Genomic DNA, 21,956 nt, shown 5'->3' with positions numbered 1-21,956 from the left:
AGCCTACGGCCTGTTTGTGAAAACAAGGATTATTGGGAACAGGGTCACACATATAACCTATGGCCAGTGGCAGCCTTTCAGCTATAAAGGCCAAACTGAGTAGTTACAACAAAGACCATTAGGGGTGGAAAATATCCACTCTCTGGCCATCTATGAGAGATTGACAAACTCTGAGTCTGAAGAAAGAGGTGCAGTGTGAGCTCTCGACCGCACGTCGCACCAGTGTAAATAAGCTGCAGGGCTCACACAGACTCTCGCAAGATAACGGCCACTAATATTTTATTTAGGCCTTACCATGTGCAGGTATCATACTAAGAGACTGAAGTGTATTATCTCCTAAGACTAATTCTCATTGCAACACAGTGCATAGGTTCTGATTGCTGCAGCTAAAACAGGTCAGCTGTTCGCCAGGGGCAAAATGTGGGTGTGAAATACGGCGGACCCAGTCAGCCAAGGAGCTAGTTCAGAGGGTTAGAGTTCAATCTTCAGTACTGCCTGGCATCCTGGGCACCACTGTCTGCTGAGAAGGCTGCCCCCCCCCCCGCCCCCAAGAACACCTCTGGTAACTGCATTTGTATCCAGTCTGTGGTAAAGCTTCCATGCAAAGATCTTTCCAGCCATGGAAGGTCCGAGTAGAGCCCCTTCAGCACTGCTGTTACAAGTTCATCTCCTCACCATCCTCCGAACACCATTTGCACAACCCCACTTCCTTGACACGCCTATAGGCTGTTCTTTCTATCTTGAATGTCCACTACGTCTTCAAATCTTACCTAAGACGTTTAGTCCACTATTTATTTATTTATTTATTTATTGCTTTTTGGGTCACACCCAGTGATGCACAGGGGTTACTCCTGGCTCATGCACTCAGGAATTACACGTGGCGGTGCTTGGGGGACCATATGGGATGCCGGGGATTGAACCTGGGTTGGTCGCATGCAAGAAAAATGCTGTACTATCGCTCAGACCCCCTTGCCCACTTTGTTTTAGTTTGGAGGCCACACTTGGCCATGCTCGGTAGACTGAAGGATGCCAGAGATTGAATTGGGGTCAGTCACATACAAGCCACAAACACCCTAGTGAACCCGGCAGTGAGAACTCTGCTAAGCTCTGAGTTAAACTATCTTTCTCCGCAGGCTTCTCCTTGACCTAGTTAGTTCTCTTCTTCTCTCTCTAAACAATGGACCAACCACTGCAGGGCACAGGCTGCTCTTCACAGCAGAGCCTTTCGTGCATGGCCTGGGTATGCTGCACGGGTAACAGATACACACACTTTCTCAAAATCTTAAGGCATCTTAGAGATGGGACGCTGGTTAAGGTACAAGTGCAGTTGACCCCAGTTCCATCTCCAGCACTACAAGGGGCGCTGAGCATCACTAGAGACCCTGAGGGACCACCACGGTGGCCCAGGTAATCCCAGTACCACAGGCCCCGAGCAGCACCGGCAGTACTGCAGTGGCCTAGCTGTTGCTACCGCATCTATGAACCAACACCAAATCTTGGCGTGAAAATAGCTGGACTCACGAGTACTTCCTGGAGAGAGGGAATGACACTTGGAGCTATGATTTCTGGGAGGTAGAGTACTTGCCTTGTGAATTAAATTCCCAGCATGGCAAAAATTAAATGCTGAAAAGGATAAAACACCAACAGCTATAACTGAACTTCTATTAGCAACAAATACTGACTCAGGGAAAAAAAAAATCAAAGCACTTCATGATGCAAATGAAATAAAGATCTCCTGAAACATCATAGTGGTTACTTGATCCGAAGGGATGAAAAAAGGCAAAACAAAAAACTCTCTGGGAAGGGTTGGAAACACAGTATAGCAGGCAGGGTGACACGTTGCTTACCCTGCACTCAGCCAACCCAGATTCAATACCCTGTACCCCAGAGGATCCCCATAGCACTGCCAGGGCTCATCCCTGAGTGTAGAGTCAGTAGTAATATTTGAGCATTGCCAGGTATAGCCCCAAACCAAGATAAACAAATATATATATACATCCCCAAGTACCCAACCCTTTGGGTGGTGAAGCACTTAGCCATCTTCAGACGCTGTTAAAATGAAGAATCGGTTCTACATAAAAAGTCACTGCTTTGCTTATAGCTGTAAGCAGAGGGACTTCCTCCCTCCGCCCCTCCCTCCCTTGCTCCCTTCCTTCGTGATGCTGGGATTAGAACCGGGGTTGCAGCCACAGCCAGAGGCATGTGAGGCAAGTGCCTTTACTTTGGTACTCTCTCTAGCCCTGTCTTAGTGTTCCTTCCCTCCACAAATTCACCAATAGAAATTCTTTCTTTTGGAGGGAGGTCACACCCGGTGATGCACAGGAGTTACTCCTGGCTCGGCACTCAGGAATTACTCCTGGCGGTGCTCAGGGGACCATATGGGGTGCTGGGAATTGAACCCGGGTCGGCCGCATGCAAGGCAAACGCCCTACCCGCTGTGCGATCAGCCCCACTGGCTGAAATTCTATTGCCAATATGCCACTATCAGAAGAATGACTGGAGCCTTCGGGAGGTCCTTAGGTCATGAAGTGGAGCTCTCACGTATGGTACAGTCCCCTTATCATCAAAGAGACCCCAGAGTGCTCCCTCACTCCCCTCATGTGAGGAAATCTGTGAAGACTCTTACTAGCACCTAAGTGGAGGCACCCTGCTTTCCGATTTCCAGCAACCAGAACTTCAACAAAAAAATGTATGTGGTTTATAAGCTACAGGATCCAGAGTAATTTGTTACAGAAGCCCCCTAATAGACTAAGACAACTCATTAAGGTGGGTCAAGCAAGCACCAGGTCAAACACTCTAAATAGACAGGCTCATAAAACCATCACAACAACCCTAATTTTATCTCTGCTCTAGAGATAAGAAAACTATAACTTGGAGAAGTTAAGAAACCTATCCAAGCTTATAGAATCTCAGTGAGCAGGGCAAGCATTTAACTCAAGCAGAGCCAAATTCCAGCATCCATGCTTATTTGTTTGGGGTTTTGGAGTCACATCAGTACTCAGTACTCATGGGGTCACCTGGGGGTGCTGGGTGGGGTGGGGGGGGGTGATGGGGGCATATATGGTGCTAGGGATCAAATAGGAGTTGGCCACATACAAGGCCAAGTGCCTTAACCGCTGTGCTACCTCTCTGGCTCCAGAACTCATGTTCTTGACTATGATGCCAGTCATGCCTTGGGTAGCTATGTATCCAGGGATGGGTTTCCAGTTTGGAGTGTTTAACTCTGCTGCCTGCAGAGATCCATGCTTACATGGACGAGGAGTGAGAGTCTATATCTACCATCTTTCAACCTGGTCTTTTCCTACTTTGGGAAGTCCAAACCCAAACACTTGACAGACCTGAAGCAACGGTCAGCCCAGATTAGATCAAAAGGTCAGCAGTCTTCCTTTCTCTCCCATTACCAAAGATGGGTTGCGTTTTAACAAAATATTTGCTCATCCCACACTCCTTGAGCAAGCAAAAGCGATACCTCACTATATTAGCCAAACAAATTTTAAACAAAGTTCCCAGAATGTTACTCTTAGAACAGTCAGTGACAGTATTCTGCACGTAGACCTTTGTTTGTTTTATTTGTGGGGGGGTGGGGGGGGCACACCCAGTTGTAATTCCTGGCCTTGAGCTCAGGGACGGGGCTAAAGGAATGTATGTGGTACTGGAGATTGAACTGGGGTGAGTCACATGCAAGGCAAGTGCCCTACAGACTATATATACTAATACTCCAGGCCCTGAATTTAGATCTTATGAAAGGTGAAGCTGCTTGCCTATGTTACTTTTTAAGAATTTAAGTGGAGGGACAACTACATGTATGTTAATATCTGGTTGATTTCATCCTTTCTCTTTCTTTTGAATAAAAGTAATTGGATGAATTTCTCCCACCCTCTACCCCACCAGCCATGACATCTGAGACTATCTGATAGGAATTGATATTGGGGGTAGGGTGTGGGGAATCCAGCAATATTCCTTAAAGTAATTTTAAGGTTCTAGCTGTTGTTCATTGATTTGCTCGAGCAGGCCCAGTAAGGTCTCCATTGTGAGACTTTCATCACGGGTAGCTTGCCAGGCTTTGCCGTGTGGGCGAGATACTCTCGGTAGCTTGCGGGCTCTCCGAGAGGGGCGGAGGAATTGAACTCGGGTAGGCCAGGTCGGCTGCATGCAAGGCAAATGCCCTACCTGCTGGGCTATAGCTCCAGCCCTGACAGTGGACAGTGCTATAGTGCTGGTATGGTCAGTTAAGTTAGTCAAGTTCGGTTCTAGTTTAAATGACTGAATTTGTAGCAAGGGACCCTTTTTCAGATAAGCTGACTTCTTTACATGTAAGTTTTTGTTTTCTGTTTTTTTTTTTTTTTTTTTTTTCTTTCCTGGAACTGGCACTGTTAAGCTCGACTGCAAGGTGCTTGCAGTGCCGCCGGCTTCCCAGGGTCACTGTCCCAAACTGCAGTTGCCAGGGACTCGAGGTTCTCAGTCAAAGCTCCGGAATAAGCTTCTTCCAAAGTGCCACTCCTGAGCAAGATCAATCAGAGCCCTTCCCAGGCCCGGTGGCAATGTCACCGGGTGCCGGGGACACTGTCCCTGACCTCCCGGCCGCCTGTGCCCAGATGCAGGGTGACCGACGCGGGTGCCGCGGCGAGGGGGTCTCGCGTGTCTCGCGTCGGCCGGTGGCCCCGGGGGGAGGGGGGGAGGGACCGGCCCCTGGGGCACGCGGGGCCCCGCTGACCTCAACTCCGCTCTTTAAAAATAGCAGCTGCGCGGCGGCGGCGGCGGCGGCGCTCACGTGAGCCGCTTCCCCCGCGGCCGGGCCGGGCCGGGCCGGGCGGCGTCCCCGGGTCGCGGGGCGCGACGGGCGGCGCCCCCGAGCGAGCGGCGGGGGTCCCCGGGCCGGCGGGCCGGCCGGGGGTCGCGCTCACCTTCTTCACCGACTGCGAGATGTTCTCCAGGATCCGGTCCTTCACCTCCCGCGGCTCCATGGCGCCGCCGCCGCCGCCGCGCCGCCGCCGCTTCCCGCGCCGGGGCCCCGGGGCCGCCGCCAACCGCTGCCGCCGGCCGTGCGGGGGCTCCGTGGTGCCGGCCGCGGGGCCCGGCGCCCGCCGCCCGGCCCTCGCCTCGCCTCGCCTCGCCCGGCCCCGGCTCGCCGCCCGCCGCCCTCGCCGCGCGGCCGGGAAGGAGGCCGCGGGCCGCGCGCCCGCAGGAACTGATGTCAGGCGGGGCGGCGCCAAGGCGGCGGGCGGCCGCGCCCCGCTTCCCCGACGCCGCCGGCCCGACCCGAGACGGCACCCACGGACACGCCGGCACGCGCGCACACGCGCGGCGACACACGCACCGACGCGCGCGCGCACGCTCAGACACGCGCGCACACCCAACGCACGCGCACTCGTACACTCACGTACTCACACACGCGTGTACACAACCATCACACTCGACGCACATGCACACTCACCCTCATACCCACGTGCTCACACACACATACACCCAGCCATGGACACATGCTCGCAGATACACGCGATCACACTCAACGCACGCATGCTCATACCCTCATACCCACGTGCTCACACACATACACCCAGCCATGGACACATGCTCACACATACACAGCGATCGCACTCAACGCACGCATGCTCATACCCTCATACCCACGTGCTCACACACATACACCCAGCCATGGACACATGCTCACACATACACAGCAATCGCACTCAACGCACGCATGCTCATACCCTCATACCCATGTGCTCACACACATACACCCAGCCATGGACACATGCTCACACATACACAGCGATCGCACTCAACGCACGCATGCTCATACCCTCATACCCATGTGCTCACACACACATACACCCATCCATGGACACATGCTCACACATACACAGCAATCGCACTCAACGCACGCATGCTCATACCCTCATACCCACGTGCTCACACACATACAGCCAGCCATGGACACATGCTCACACATACACAGCGATCGCACTCAACGCACGCATGCTCATACCCTCATACCCACGTGCTCACACACATACACCCAGCCATGGACACATGCTCACACATACACAGCAATCGCACTCAACGCACGCATGCTCATACCCTCATACCCATGTGCTCACACACATACACCCAGCCATGGACACATGCTCACACATACACAGCGATCGCACTCAACGCACGCATGCTCATACCCTCATACCCATGTGCTCACACACACATACACCCATCCATGGACACATGCTCACACATACACAGCAATCGCACTCAACGCACGCATGCTCATACCCTCATACCCACGTGCTCACACACATACAGCCAGCCATGGACACATGCTCACACATACACAGCGATGGCACTCAACGCGCGCATGCTCATACCCTCATACCCACATGCTCACACATATACACCCATCCATGGACACATGCTCACACATACACAACGATCACACTCAATGCACGCATGCTCATACCCTCATACCCATGTGCTCACACACACATACACCCAGCCATGGACACATGCTTGCAGATACACGCGATCACACTCAACGCACGCATGCTCATACCCTCATACCCACATGCTCACACACACATACACCCAGCCATGGACACATGCTCACACATACACAATGATCGCACTCAACGCACGCATGCTCATACCCTTATACCCACGTGCTCACACACACATACACCCAGCCATGGACACATGCTCACACATACACAACGATCACACTCAACGCATGCATGCTCATACCCTCATACCCATGTGCTCACACACACATACACCCATCCATGGACACATGCTCACACATACACAGCAATCGCACTCAACGCACACATGCTCATACCCTGATACCCATGTGCTCACACACATACAGCCAGCCATGGACACATGCTCACACATACACAACGATCACACTCAACGCACGCATGCTCATACCCTTATACCCACGTGCTCACACACACATACACCCATCCATGGACACATGCTCACACATAAACAGCAATCGCACTCAACGCACGCATGCTCATACCCTGATACCCATGTGCTCACACACATACACCCATCCATGGACACATGCTCACACATACACAGCAATCACACTCAACGCACGCATGCTCATACCCTCATACCCATGTGCTCACACACATACAGCCAGCCATGGACACATGCTCACACATACACAGCGACCGCACTCAACGCACGCACTCAACGCACGCATGCTCATACCCTCATACCCACATGCTCACACACATACACCCAGCCATGGACACATGCTCACACATACACAACGATCACACTCAACGCACGCATGCTCATACCCTCATACCCACGTGCTCACACACATACACCCAGCCATGGACACATGCTCACACATACACAGCGATCGCACTCAATGCACGCATGCTCATACCCTCATACACATATGCTCACACACACATACAACCAGCCATGGACACATGCTCACACATACACAGCGATCACACTCAATGCATGCATGTTCATACCCTCATACCCACATGCTCACACACATACACCCAGCCATGGACACATGCTCACACATACACAACGATCACACTCAACGCACGCATGCTCATACCCTCATACACATGTGCTCACACACACATACACCCATCCATGGACACATGGTCACACATACACAGCGATCGCACTCAACGCACGCATGCTCATACCCTCATACACATATGCTCACACACACATACAACCAGCCATGGACACATGCTCACACATACACAGCGATCACACTCAATGCATGCATGTTCATACACTCATACCCATGTGCTCACACACACATACAGCTAGCCATGGACGCATGCTCACACAGACACAGGGATCACACTCAATGGACGCATGCTCATACTCTCATACCCACATGCTCACACACACATACACCCATACATATACACATGCTCACACACATATACACTCAGACATATACACATGCTCACACACAGACACAACAATCACACACTCAACGCATGCACTGTACACACATGCTCATGCAGTCACATGCTCACACACATACACCCACATCTACACACGCTCACATACACATTCACCTACACAACACACACATGCACGCACCCTCAACACACTCACATACACAGTGCTCACACACACCCAATGCATGCATGCACCTCAGCATACTCACGTGCTTGCACCACACGTGCTCACATATACACACGTTCATACAGATACACATATTCAATGCATGCACACACATCCACTCATACCCATGTGCTCGTGCACACATGCTCACACGCATACACCCATACATACACATGCTCATACATACACTCAACACACACATCCACTCATATGCACATGCTTGCACACACATACACCCACACAATACACACATTCATACATGAGTACCAGGGATCGAACCTGGATTAGCCACATGCAAGACAAGTGCCTGCCCTATTGCTGTGCTATCTCTCCAGCCCCACACAAGCCCTAAGAGCTATCTCCCAGCCCAATTTTGTTTTTGGTTTTTGGGTTGTTATGCCATGCCCAGTGTCTCTCAGGGACTACACCCAGTTCTTGCTCTGGGGCTACACCTGGTTGTGCATAAAGGACCATGAGGAGCACGGGCTTGAACTGGGGTTGGGCACATGTAAGTCAAGTGCCTTAACCACCATACTGTCTCTCTAGCCCTCTGTTTTATTCTCATTTGACTGGATAAAGGACAAAATTATATGCCAAGAAAAGGAAAGAGATGAGCGAGAAACTGGGATTGCTATATTCTACCTCAGGATCTAGGATGATAATGATCTCTCTCTCTCTCTCTCTCTCTCTCTCTCTCTCTCTCTCACACACACACACACACACACATCAGTGACGATGATGAGACTTGAGCCTCTATGAGCCATTTATGGGTCAGTTTTACATCTTTGTCTCATGTACTCTCACACAACAGTTCTTGTGTAAGTAAGAGGCAGTCACAGGGAGATTTTTAAAAATTTTTTAAATTGAATATCTGTGATAGACCATTACAATGGTGTTCATAATTGAGTTTCAGTCATACAATGGTCCAGCTCCCATCCCTCCACCAGTGTACATTTCCCACCACCAATGTCCCCCGTTTCCCTACCATCATCCCCCAACATCCCGCCCCCCACCCCCAGCCTCCCTCCATGGGAGGCACTTTCCTTTTTGCTCTTTCTCTCCTTTTCCTTTTGTGTATTATGGTTTTAATACAGGTGCTAAGAGGTCATGATGTTTGTTCAGGGCATTCAGAATTTTTATCAGATCGTAAGGTTGGAGTAGCTTTTCAATTGGGTGGCAGCTTTGGGGTGTGGATGTAACTGCCGAGGCTTCTGAAGTACATGGAAGTTGGGGGAGGTAGCCCATCGCGAACCCTGAGAAAGCCTGGAGATTTCAGTCACAAAACTACTTACCAGAATTTTCAGCAGAATATGTCTTGGTAATGTCCGTCTTGAGATGGTGGAGACAAGCCAGGGTTATGGTAGCGATTTTGGATTGTGGGAGCAAGTGGCTGCCAGGGGCTCTGCTTGGACCAGGCCAACCTGGCCCCCTCCAGTTTACTCTGTTCTGTTTAGTCATGCATGAGTCCAAGATTAACTGCGACTTTTGATCTTTTTTTTGAGATTTATCTTTGGGTCTCTAAAATAAGGCTGATAAATGAGCTTGTATAGCTGAGCCGGAGGTGGTTTGTGGGCATGACTCCCACACACCTAACTTTTGGCTGTTTAATTTCTTGGTAAGCTCGGCCCCAAGTTGTTGGGATCTAGTCAAAGGCAAAACAGCAATTTTGGGGTGTCAGGAAGTCTGAAGGCACCATTAGGCTGCTGATGCACTCACCCCGCAGGTTCAGGTTGACCTGCTAGCAGCATCATACCCCCATGTTCTAATTGTTTAGAAAAAGAGGCTAGTCTTTTTGTATTTTTTGTGGGGGGAGAGCACACCAGATGGTGCTTAGGGTTGCTGCTAGCTTTGTGCTCAGGAATTAATCATGGAAGTGCTCAGGAGACCATAGGTGGTGCCAGGGATTGAACCCAGGTCGGCCATGTGCAAGTCAATCACCTTACCCTCTGTTCTATCTCTCTGGTTCCCAAAAAGCTAGTCTTGGAGGAGAAAGAAATAAATTGAGTGGTGGTAGTGGGAGGGGAGGAGATAGACAAAAAGCAACAGCTGGCAAGGGCCAAGGGGATTCAGGTACACAGTGGTGTTAAGGAAGGATAGAGTTAAATATTCAAACCAGAGTCAACAACGCTGAAATCATGAGACCCAAACTTTAACAACCTCACTTAAAAAGGGGCCTGTTGAAATGGCAGACTGGAGCAGGGGTAGGAGAAGAAACCCGGGAAAACTCTTGGAAGGTGACACTGGTGGCAGGAACAGTGCTGGAACACTACGTCTAAAACCCAATTATGATAAATTGGTAGATCATGGTGCTTTAATAAAACAAAAATTTTTTAAAGTAAAAAGATACAAAAAGCAAGTCTTGAGCATTTTTTTTTCTTTTTGGGTCACACTTGGAAATGCACAGAGCTGATTCCTGGCTCTGCACTTCAGGAATTACTCCTGGTGGTGCTCGGAGGACCATATGGGATGCTGGGAATCGAACTCAGGTCGTCCGTGTGCAAGGCAAACATCCTACCTGCTGTGCTATTGCTCCAGTCCCTCATAGTATTTTATTACTAGTGCAGAGTTTGGGGAAAGGAGAAATAACAGCCTCTGTGGAACTGGGCAGAAGGTAGAATGACTGAGACATGAGGGTTGTGCTCACTGAACTTGAAGAGGAGAGATTGAGGGCGGAAGACATGGTATTTTGGATGAGGAAAGAAGCCGGTGTCCCAAGGTGTTGGTGGTAGGTAGGAGGAAGTCAGCTTGAGTGACCAGTTTAATAGCTTTGGTGAACTCCCTTCCCACTCCACCCAGGCGGGGGTGCCTACAGGCCCCATCCTGCCAGCTGCCACTCTGGCTCAAGAGGATGCATTCAGCCTACAGTGGACCCAACTATCTTTGTTGTTCCTCTGTATTGAACAGGAAGCCAGGGCGGGGGCCCATGCAAAAAGCATCTGCCTTGCAAACAAGAGCAGTGAGTTCTATTGGCAGTGCCACCCCCAGATCAGAGTGCCTGAGCATGTCATCTCTGGCACACCACAGCCTGGTCTGTATGAGTGTAACTGTGACTTTCAGTGAACATACATTTGAGTTCTCTGGCCATGAGTGCCACCCCCCTTCCCCAGCACCCATATGAGTGCCAGAGTGCGACCCTGGTGAACACCACAACCCAGTGTGTGTGCCCCCTAGACCCGCTGTCATCTCAACCACAGAAGGGAAGGTGGGGAATAAACAAACAAATACATCTTCTGAAAAAAAAAAAAAAACAAAAACCATCTTCTGGATGACGCCTTCCTGAAAAATGGCTATCTATGCATGCTCGGACACATGACTCATTTCAATGGGCTGGGTTTTGTTTCTGTTTTTCAAGTTTTGAGCTGAACCTTGCAGTGCTTAGGGCGACACCAGGATCAAAACTGAAGGAGTTGCTGGAGTGGGTAAGGTGCTGCCTTGCATATGGCCAACCTGGGTTCGAGCCCTGGCACCCCATATGTTTCCTTGAGCCTGCCAGGAGTGATTCCTGAGCTCAGAGCTGGGAGTAAGTCCTGAGCACCGATGGATACGGCCCCAAAACAAAATAAAAGGCAACTCAAAATAACCCTCACCCCGTAACTTGGCCCCCTAACGTAACACAAAAAAACAAACTGGGAACACTGGTGCTGGGAAATTACACTGGTGGAGGGATGGGTGTTGAAACATTGTATGACTGAAATGCAATCATGAACAATTTTGTTAGATTCTATCTCATAGTGATTCAATTAAAAAAAAGCTGCCCAACAACCTTGTTACTGGAAATCATTTAAACTCAAAATTAAAGGTCTGAGAGGTAGTACAAAGGAAAAAGGGGCTTGCCTTGCACACAGCTGATGCCAGTTCCAGCCCCAGCACTGCAAATGGTCCTCAGAGCAGGACCAGGAGTGACCCCTGAGCACAAAGCCAGGAGTAAGCCCTGAGCGGGGTGTGGCCCTAAAGAAAAAAAGGAAAAAATTGAAACCCATTTATTTATTGCACAAGACTCTGCTGATCACGTGGAAATGGCATGAGACTCTGAGGCATCAAGAGTCAAAAGCCTGGATTGACTCATTCTAAGCCCTCAGGCAAGTTACTCTGTGTTTCCAAATCAGTGACACAGACTATAATGACTTTGTTCTTTTTTCCTTTCTTCTCACCTAAGTCTCCCACCTCTAAACTCTTGCCAGGCGATGAGGAAGTTGGGTGAAATAAAATGATCGATTATAGACCTGGTTCACTGAATTTCTTGCCCCCTCCTCCCCCATATGCCATATGTGCGGTGTCCTGTCTGTGAGAGGAAAAAGATAAGAAGCTTTCTGGCAGCTTCCTCCTGCCACATCCTTAAAAGGTCATTGGCTAGGATTGTGAAAAACTCAACTGTGGTGAATGGTTTAAGACACTGATTCCTCCCTCTCATCCCACTCCCAGCAAAAATATTTGCACTTTCGGGGCTGGAGTGATAGCACAGAGGGTAGGGTGTTTGCCTTGCACGTGGCCAACCTGGGTTCGATTCCCAGTATCCCATATGGTCCCCTGAGCACTGCCAGGAGTGATTCCTGAGTGCAAAGCCAGGAATAACCCCTGAACATCGCCAGGTGTGACCCAAAAACCAAAACAAAACAAAACAAAAAAAAAACCTTGCACTTTCAGAGGAGCAAGTGAATTAGTCCTGGGCTATTACTTTGTCGGTTTATGAGGCTGATCCCCATTCAAGAGGGGAGGGCAGAGGGGGTTCCATTCAACAGCTGCCATCCAAGTTCCCACACATGCGCTCTGTGTGCTCTGGCATCTGCAAGTGGCAGCAGTGTATAACTCCAGGACAGCAGAAACCAAAGGTTTCTGTGATTAATGAAATCCAGTTTCACTTTCATTACAGTCTAGTCAATACGTGAGAGGGGCTGGTGAAAACTAGAATATCCTTCAACTTCCTAGCTTCAAAGCCTCCAACACAGCGAGAGAAGTAATCCAGGAGGTACTTGTCTTGCATGTAGCTAACTCTGGTTCCATTTTCAGGCACCATGCATGGACCCCTGAGCACTTCTAGGAAGTTGAACCAGATTTTGAGTACAGAACCAGGAATAAGGCCTGAGTACTCACCCCCTTATAAAAATAGCCTCCAACAGCTTCGTAGCACAGTATTTGAGTAACATCTATTAACTCTTCTTGCTGGGCTCCCAGGTCACAGGTAAGAGGATCTAGCCTCTCTTTCTCCTGGTACTTCTGCTGGTATGTGCCAGTTGCTACCAACCTTAATTTCTCACACATGCTGGTCTGTTCACACCTAAATTCCTCTGCTGGAAATGCTCTTTCACCACAGTGGATCTCAAGATCTCAAGCTCTTCCCCCAAATCTGATCTCACCCCACTTACAGTGTAAGGTTTGCTCAGGACCAAATAGTGGCTTACTGATGAAATGATGACATTCCCAGAATCAAAGATCACCCTGCCCTCCCCATCACTGAAGACAGGGCTTATAAAGCCCATTCCAAACCTGGTAGCCCCCAGGTTATATTCCAAGTGTACCACGGACACCACTCCCACTGGTCTTTGTTACCTTTCCCGCCCAAGACAACTTAAAAATCTGCTTTGTCCCTCTAAGGGCATGGTCTGCGCCAGCCTTCCAGGGGCCTGCAGGGTCTGCCTGGGAGCACACCCCAGTAAACTTTTTCTATTTTTTTTTTTGTTTTTTTTTTTGGGGGGGGGGTCACACCAGGTGATGCACAGGGCAGGAATTACTTCTGGCACTGCTCAGGGAAATATGGGATGCTGGAAATCGAACCCAGGTCGGCTGTGTGCAAGGCAAATGCCCTACCCACTGTGCTCTTGCTCCAGCCCCAAACTTCTTCTATTTCTATACTTGTCTTTGTCCCTCTGTCTGTGCTGGGTGAGATTTCTGACCTATCAGTATCGTAGCCAGGCACTGAGCCAATTTACTGCTTTACAATTTAGAACTGAATTTCTTTTGAATTCATATTTTCTATATTTACTTGTACTTATGCTTTGTTTTTAATTTTTTTTGGAAGGTTACTCCTGGCCTTGCACTCAGGAATTACTCCTGGTGGTGCTCGGGGATCATGTGAGATGCCAGGGATTGAACCTGGGTCAGCCACGTGCAGAGCAAACACCCATCCTGTTGTACTATCATTCCAGCCCCTGAGGTCCTCTTTCTTTGGGCCAAGGGCCTATAATTATTTCAAGTAGTTGTTATCTATTGTTATTGTCCCACATTTTTTTTTCCAAATCAGAATTTGAGGGTTTTTATTTTTTTTTGGTTTTAGGGACAGAATTACTCCAGCAAACTCAGGGTTTATTCCTGGCTCTATGCTCAGGAATCTCTCCTGGTGGTGCTCAGAGGACCATAAGCAGTGCCAGAAATTCAATCCGGATTGGCCACATCAAGGCAAAGCAAATGTCTTATGCCCTGCACTATCTCCCTGGCCAAGAACTCTTTTGAGTAATAGAAATAAGGTCCTGTTGTGTCAAGATATGCAGAGTTGTTCTTTCTTATAGTGGCCACACCTTGGGGTAATGGGAGTGGGGAGGTAGCCATGCAGACCTAGGGATCAAATTCATGGCTTTGCATAGGTTAAATTATGTATTCTATCACCTAAGCTATATCCCCAGCTTCTATTTAATCTATTGATATTTATGAAGAGTATATATTATAGCAGTTAGCCTACCTTCATACAAAAATTGGTAAATTACATTAAAAAAAACCTAAAATAAAACACAAATTTTCAGAAGAAAAATGGAAGATGGATCAAAGGGCTGGTGTGCATGTTTTGCATGTGGAAGAACTGGGTTCAGTCTCTAGTGCCACATGGTCCCCTGAATACTAAAAGTTCCCTGGAAAAGCTGAAAAGATGAAGACCCTTGGCATTAAGGGGCTAAATATTCGATAAAACTGTCTTCAGTGACAACTTGGATGATTCAAAGTCTAATCTATGAAGAAGAGTTGAAAAGTCATGGTACCTTAATTTTGAATTTTGGGCCATACCCAACAATGCTCACTCAAGCTTACTCCTGGTTCTGTGCCCAGGGGTCCTGGCAGGGTTTGGGGGACCATATGGGCTTCTGAGGATTGAACTTGAGTCTGCCATGTGTAAAACAAGTGCCTTATCTATTGTACTATCCCTTCAGTCCAAGGAGTCAGACTAATTTTTTTTGGGGGGGGGGAGAGCACACCCAGCAATGCTTAATCACTAACCACTGGTTCAATTCCCAGCATCCCATATGATCCCCCTATCCTGCCAGGAGTGATCCTTGAGCGCAGAGCCAGGAGTAAGCCTTGAACACTGTCAGATATGGTTCAAAAGCAAAACAAAAATGTTTCCAGCTTCTGCAAATTCTACTTAGCATTCTCAAATCCCTTCCGTGACACAATGCCTAATCCAGCTAACTTCTAATGAACACTATGTGCCGTGTATTGTTTTAAATTTTTTTTTCATTTCATCATCCTGTTAATCGTCGATTGCCTCGAGCAGGCCCCAGTAACGTCTCTTTCATCCTAGCCCTGAGATTATATTCACGGCTCTTTAGGAGAATGAGACCCATCATTGTTACTGGTATTTGGCATATTTGGTAGGCCACGGGGAGTTTGCCAGACTCTGCCCTGTGGGCAGGCTACATTCGGATAGCCTGCAAGTTTGTCCAAAGTAGGAATGAGGTAATAAGATGTCGCGCGGCCGCGAATGCGGCCGCGCGGTTCCGGGATCTGGATTTTATAGTCTCTGAGTCTTGGCCGCTGATGGGATTACACGGCGCCAGGGGGCCAGGTGGTGGGTGTGACCCCCACCTACTGGAATTTGGAGGATCTGGGTGGAAGATGCTCGACTCCAATTCGAGTAGGCTTGGAGGTCTCGGCCCCGGAACCCGCGTGGCTCTGTCCCTCTGCCAGTACCTTCATGTGTGCGGAGAGTGGTCTCAGCATGGTGGTGGCTGGTCCTGGAGGTCTTCGGCTACCGTAGCCCTGGTCGGGGCGGGGAGGAAAGCTCAACCCGCTCCCCTCCAAGGGACTCCGGGAAGGAACACCCAGGCGCGGGGGCAGAGACTGCACTGCTCTCGTCCAGGATCTGGATTTTATAGTCTCTGTTTTAAATACCTCACATATATTAATTGGTTTAATCCATAAGCCTGTCAACAATCATTTTATGGATGAGGAAACGGAATACAGAAAGATTAGCTATTTATCCATATTGCCAGTAAGTGGCAAAGCTGGGATTCAAACCAGCTTTGAATTTTAGCAGCCTGGTCCTAGAAACCATCTGCAGGTGCAAAAGGCGAAAAAACACAGGCCCAACCCCAGGGTCTTACTTAGTAGGCAGTTGGGGATATTTAAACCCAGGGCTCATAGCTGTAGAGCATAGGCTCTATGAGCCGCACTCTCAGCCTGTTTTTTACTAGGCATCTTCTGAGCGTGCAGTCACAAATTGCGTATCTTTTTTTGGGCTGGAGCGATAGCACAGCGGGTAGGGCGTTCGCCTTACAAGCGGCCAACATGGCCGACCCGAGTTCGATTCCTCCGCCCCTCTCGGAGAGCCCGGCAAGCTACCGAGAGTATTCGATATGCCAGACACAGTAACAACAAAGTCTCCAATGGAGACGTTACTGGGCCCGCTCGAGCAAATCGACGATCAACGGGAGGGCCTTTACCTTTTTTTTTTTTAAATTTATTTATTTATTGAATCACTGTGGGAAAGGTTACACAGCTTTCAGGTTTAGGTCTCAGTCATGCAAATATCAAACACATTTCCCTTTACCAATACTTATTTTTTACCATGAAGAACCCCAATAAGACCCCACCCCCCACCCCTCCCAGTCCCTGTGAGGCAGATGAATTCTAGTTAACACTCTATCTGCTTTGATTAGATTCATTGTTTCATTAAAAGATTCACCACTATTATTTAGAGTTTACCCCCCCCCCCCCAAATCAGACATGCTGAAAAAGCATTGTGAAGTGATTTGCTTTCTACAGCTGGGTTCAAGAATTAAATGTTGGTTTTGGATTTCTGCTATTTTACTTATTGACCCTGGAAGTATTTCTACTGAAAGTCAGATAGTTAAGAAATTGGTTTCTGTGCTCTGGAGTCGTGGCCGTGCTGGAGAGCCGCTCGTGGGGGGCAACTGGTGGCCTCGGTAGGGCGTGAAGGGCGGACCGAAACGCCCCCCTTCCCATGAGGTTTTAGTCGCCCCCACACCCCCGGCTCATACCTGCTGTCCACAAGGCTCCCATGCGGCCGCCATATTTCTTTCCAGGGAGGAAAGGGTGAATGGGGCAACACCCTTTCCCCTCCGGACAGACATGATGGCCTGGATTAACGCATAGTCCTTTCACTTTTCTGCTCCAAGCTGCCGGGTTCTTCATTAAGTCCTTGTGCTTCTGGGGCCGTGGCTGTGCTGAAGAGCCGCTCGTGTGCTGAAGGGCGGGGGGCAACTGGTGACCTCGGTAGGGCATGAAGGACGGACCGGAACGCTCCCCTTCCCATGAGGTTTTAGTCGCCCCCACACCCCCGGCTCATACCTGCTGTCCACAAGGCTCCCGTGTGGCCGCCATCTTTCTTTCCAGAGGGAGGAGGGCGGAAGGGAGCAACACCCTTTCCCTTCCGGGCAAACATGATGGCCAGGATTAACGCATAGTCCTTTCACTTTTCTGCTCCAAGCTGCTGGGTTCTGCATTAAGTCCTTGTGCTTCTGGGGCTGTGGCCGTGCTGGAGAGCCGCTTGTGGGGGGCAACTGGTGACCTCGGTAGGGCGTGAGGGACGGACCGGAACACCCCCCTTCCCATGAGGTTTTAGTCGCCCCCACACCTCCGGCTCATACCTGCTGTCCACAAGGCTCCCATGCGGCCACCATCCTTGTTTCCAGAGAAGAGAGGGCGAATGGGGCAACACCCTTTCCCCTCCGGGCAGACATGATGGCCTGGATTAACACATAGTCCTTTCACTTTTCTGCTCCAAGCTGCTGGGTTCTGCATTAAGTCCTTGTGTTTCTGGGGCTGTGGCCATGCTCCAAACTTAACTCTGATTTTCAGGGAGAAACGTTGGGTGGTTTACTTCCCATTGATCACTTTGTATATAGAGAGATGTCGCGCGGCCGCATAAGCGGCCGCACGGTTTTAAGAAAAAGTCCTAGCTCCCGCATACTCGAGCTGTGCTTGTAGAGGCTTCTGGTCACCGGGGTTCCATCTGGGGGAGGCGGGATGCGGTACCTACCCCATCTGGGACTTCCCGATGATCTTGGCTCTTTTTGGAACCTGTTTTTTTCTTTTTCTCCGGGAGCTGTGGGTCCCACCCTCCATGTGGCCCTTCTCTTCCGGCTGTATGCTTGCGTATCTTTTCACATAGCAGTTTTCTTCTTGCAACGATTACCCGGAACTTACTTTGTTTTGGGGCCATACATGGTGGTGGTCAGGGGCTAGCTCAGGCTCAGTGCTCTGAGATGACATCATACCAGAATCGAACCCAGACCTTTGGCACGCAAAAGCATGAGCTCAGCCCTTTGAAATACCTTACTGGGGCTGGAGAGATAGTATGGCGAATAGGGTGTTTGCTTTTAATCTGGTTTGATCTCTGACATTCCATTAGGTCCCCTGAGCACAGCCAGGAGTTATTCCTGATTGAAGAAATCAAGAGTAACCCATGAGCATCACAGGTGTAACCCACAAACTTACACACACAAATGCAACCAAGCCTTACTGACTTCCTTAAAGTCACTTTTTTGGGGGTGGGGGAGTGCATACCTGGCAGTACTTGCTCAGGACTTACTCCTGTCTCTATACTCAGAGATCACTCTTAGTGGTGGTGCCCAGGGGACCAGACCCAGGTCAATCGTGTGCAAGGCAACTTACCCACCTTACTTCTCCAGCCCTGGCAGTTAATGACTAGGAAAAAACTCACTTTTAGAAACAGGGACATGACTACAAGTAACAGTATCTGAGGGGCTGGAGAGAGTATAGCCAATGGGGATAGTGCAGCACAGTGGGGTTCCTGCAAGACATGGCCAACCAGACTCAATCCCCAGTATCCTGTATGGTTCCCTGAGCCTGCTAGGATTGATCCCTGAGTGGAGAGTAGGCGAGGGGTAAGCCCTGAGTACCGATGGGTGTGGACCAAAAAAGAAAACAATGTCTGTATTATTAAAGGTGCAGAAATTGAGACAAGGACAAAAGTGAAGGGAGTACAACATGACCACGAGAGTCTTAGGATAAAAACTTTATTGTTTTAAATATCAAATGCTTTACACATCACTTCTCTTCAGAAAGTTCCTATTTTAGAAAGGAAAATGTTTTATTAGGGCTTACTTGACATTTCAGTATGTGACAAAAACTCAAAATATGTATCTAGTTCACTCACAGCAGATAGGGTCTATGCTGCCCCTAATCCAGTAATAGCACAATGCAACTGACTTTGGGATTCCTGAGTTTGGTTCTCTTAAGTTCTCAGTGTTTCCCCAACTCTCAAAACCAAAGCATTAGAAGAGTGACTGAGCTATGGGTAAGTCTATTGTCAGTCTGATTCATGTAAGATGCAGAAGTATCTAAGCTTAAGGAAAAGTCACAAAATTAACATGTGAGCAACTGCAAGAAAAATCTGGGGAAACAGGAGAGGCATTTCTATGTGCTAAATTTGCCAAACATGGCTACAAATTTGGTAAACAAGTCTCATCATAATGAGTGCAGAGATCATTAGCCCAACTTGCCATGAAGACCAGATTTTGAGTAAAAAAAAAAAAAAAAAAAAAACCCAAAAAGCAAATACAATCTTTGATGAACTGCTCTACATCTACCATCAGAAAAGAATGAACAGGAGACCGAAGAACAAAAATAGCATTCAGAGGGAACGATCTCAGGTCACAGACTCAGAGAGCTGAGGGGCCTTCAGTGAAGGGAAAGACGGCTCAGCATCAGGTAGATGGACGCAATCTGGAAACAAGCCGATAAGATCTGTAAGCGAGTCATTCATGTACAAGGCTGTGTCTAAAACAAACTCCAGGTAAACAAAATTATTTGCTACTAAACTTATTTTTTCAGGGAAAAATACCCAATATGCCACATCCTTAAATTGGCTAATGACTTATGTTAAAGATTGGTCTGCAAAAATTGTTCTAATTTTGTATTCCACCTTAAGAATACATGGGCTGGAGCGATAGCACAGCGGGTAGGGCGTTCGCCTTACACGCGGCCAACATGGCCGACCCGAGTTCGATTCCTCCGCCCCTCTCGGAGAGCCCGGCAAGCTACCGAGAGTATTCGATATGCCAGACACAGTAACAACAAAGTCTCCAATGGAGACGTTACTGGGCCCGCTCGAGCAAATCGACGATCAACGGGAGGGCCTTTACCTTTACCTTGTATTCCACATCCCCCACCCCTTTTCAGATCTTATAGTGAAAGGAAACATTCTCTAACCCCATTATCTTTGAGTCTTTTCTCTGCAGATTCTATTCCACTGTTCTAAACAGCTGTATCCTCACCTTTTACAACCCTTCGAGTGCCAAAGGGTCTGGGTTACAATCACATTGATAAAACTTTTTTTTTTTGCCACCACACCCAGTGACGCTCAGGAACTACTCCTGACAGGCTCAGGGTATAGCATGGGATACCAAGGATGGAATCTGGGTCAGCCACATGCAAGGTTTAACAGCTGTACTATGGCTCCCACCCCACACTGGCGAATCATTGAGAGCTTTCTCACAGCAAAACCCAGATGTCATCGGAGTGCCTCAGGATCATTACACTGAGGCATTTTAAACAATGAGTCAACCAGTCTTTAGGACAGGGATGTCCTGCAGTTTGATCGGTCTTGATTCTGTGGTACCTGGAGGCAGTCTACCACTCAGTCCTAGAATCACTGCCTGCTACATTCCCGTATCTTGAGCTTAGCTGCTTAAAAAAACTAACTGGCCGAATTCTCTGTGAAGTTCTGTTGGCCTGTATTAGAGGTTCCCGAACTCACTGAATCTGTCTCTCCCTTTTCAGAAGGAACTTATGCAGCACCCAGCTGGAAATCTACCTTAAATGAAGTGTGCCTCATGAATGAACAACACCTAAGGCTAGTATTTGCTGCCCTCCCCCCCCCGCCCCCCCCCCCCCCCCCACTGCTCTAGTATGCTCTTGAAATGATATATTGCCAATTTGGGAAACAATAGCCTAGTTGGGCAATGCTTCATAGCTGTGTTCAAATAGTGTGTAGAGAGGATTCTCTCCCACCATCCCCACCCCTGCACTGAAGCACCCTGATGGAAAGGTGACTCAAAGCAGTATTTAGGATCTTGATATTCTATTTACTTGCACTCCTGTCTTGCCCATTTGCTCCTAGCACAGTACGTATTGTCTTATGGACACGTGATCCATTTGGGCACTTCCCCCATATGACAGAACATTAAAAACAACAAAAACCTTTCCATTTTCTTTCTGTTGTAGAACAGCTTTGTTTTGTTTATGGCATCTAATTCCAAGTTCGATTTTTGAAGACTTTATATTGATTTCTAGGATGACCTAAAATTTGTTTTCTTTAGACGCAAAACTCCATAAGGCTGCCTATCTCTCCTGGTGCTCACAGGTATCTGCTACACAGGCACCTAATGTTTGGGGAATGTCGACGGAGCCTTGTTTAAAGACTCAAGACTGCAGTCTGCAAGTGCTTCCTGACGAAATAGGATTTTCTCCAATTTTTGTTGTTTGGGGCCCACACCTGGCTCTGCACTCATTCCTGGCGGTGTTTCAGGAACGAGACACTAGGGATCAAACCTGAGTCATCTACATGGAACAGAACTCTACCCACCATCCTAATGCTTTAGCCCTACTCCAGTCCTCCATCTTATTTACAATATTGATAGTAAAACCAAAATCACAAT

The 21,956-nt window shown here is 48.8% G+C and overlaps 1 protein-coding gene across 1 annotated transcript in view; it reads right to left on the bottom strand.

The window, feature by feature from the left end:
* PLEKHM2 (pleckstrin homology and RUN domain containing M2) overlaps nt 1-5,270 on the bottom strand; it is a 39,304-nt gene extending 34,034 nt beyond the window's left edge. The window contains 1 exon segment of the mRNA XM_056123294.1: nt 4,905-5,270. Coding sequence (XP_055979269.1) covers nt 4,905-4,964 — 60 coding nt within the window. The 5' untranslated portion in view covers nt 4,965-5,270.
* Nucleotides 5,271-21,956: the final 16,686 nt, after the last annotated feature.

This window comes from Sorex fumeus, unplaced genomic scaffold, assembly GCF_029834395.1.
Source record: "Sorex fumeus unplaced genomic scaffold, SorFum_2.1 ptg000047l, whole genome shotgun sequence".
In the NCBI taxonomy this organism is placed as follows: Eukaryota; Metazoa; Chordata; class Mammalia; order Eulipotyphla; family Soricidae; genus Sorex; species Sorex fumeus.
Note: the sequence above shows the minus strand (reverse complement) of the source record. Positions and strands in the feature narration are given on the sequence as shown.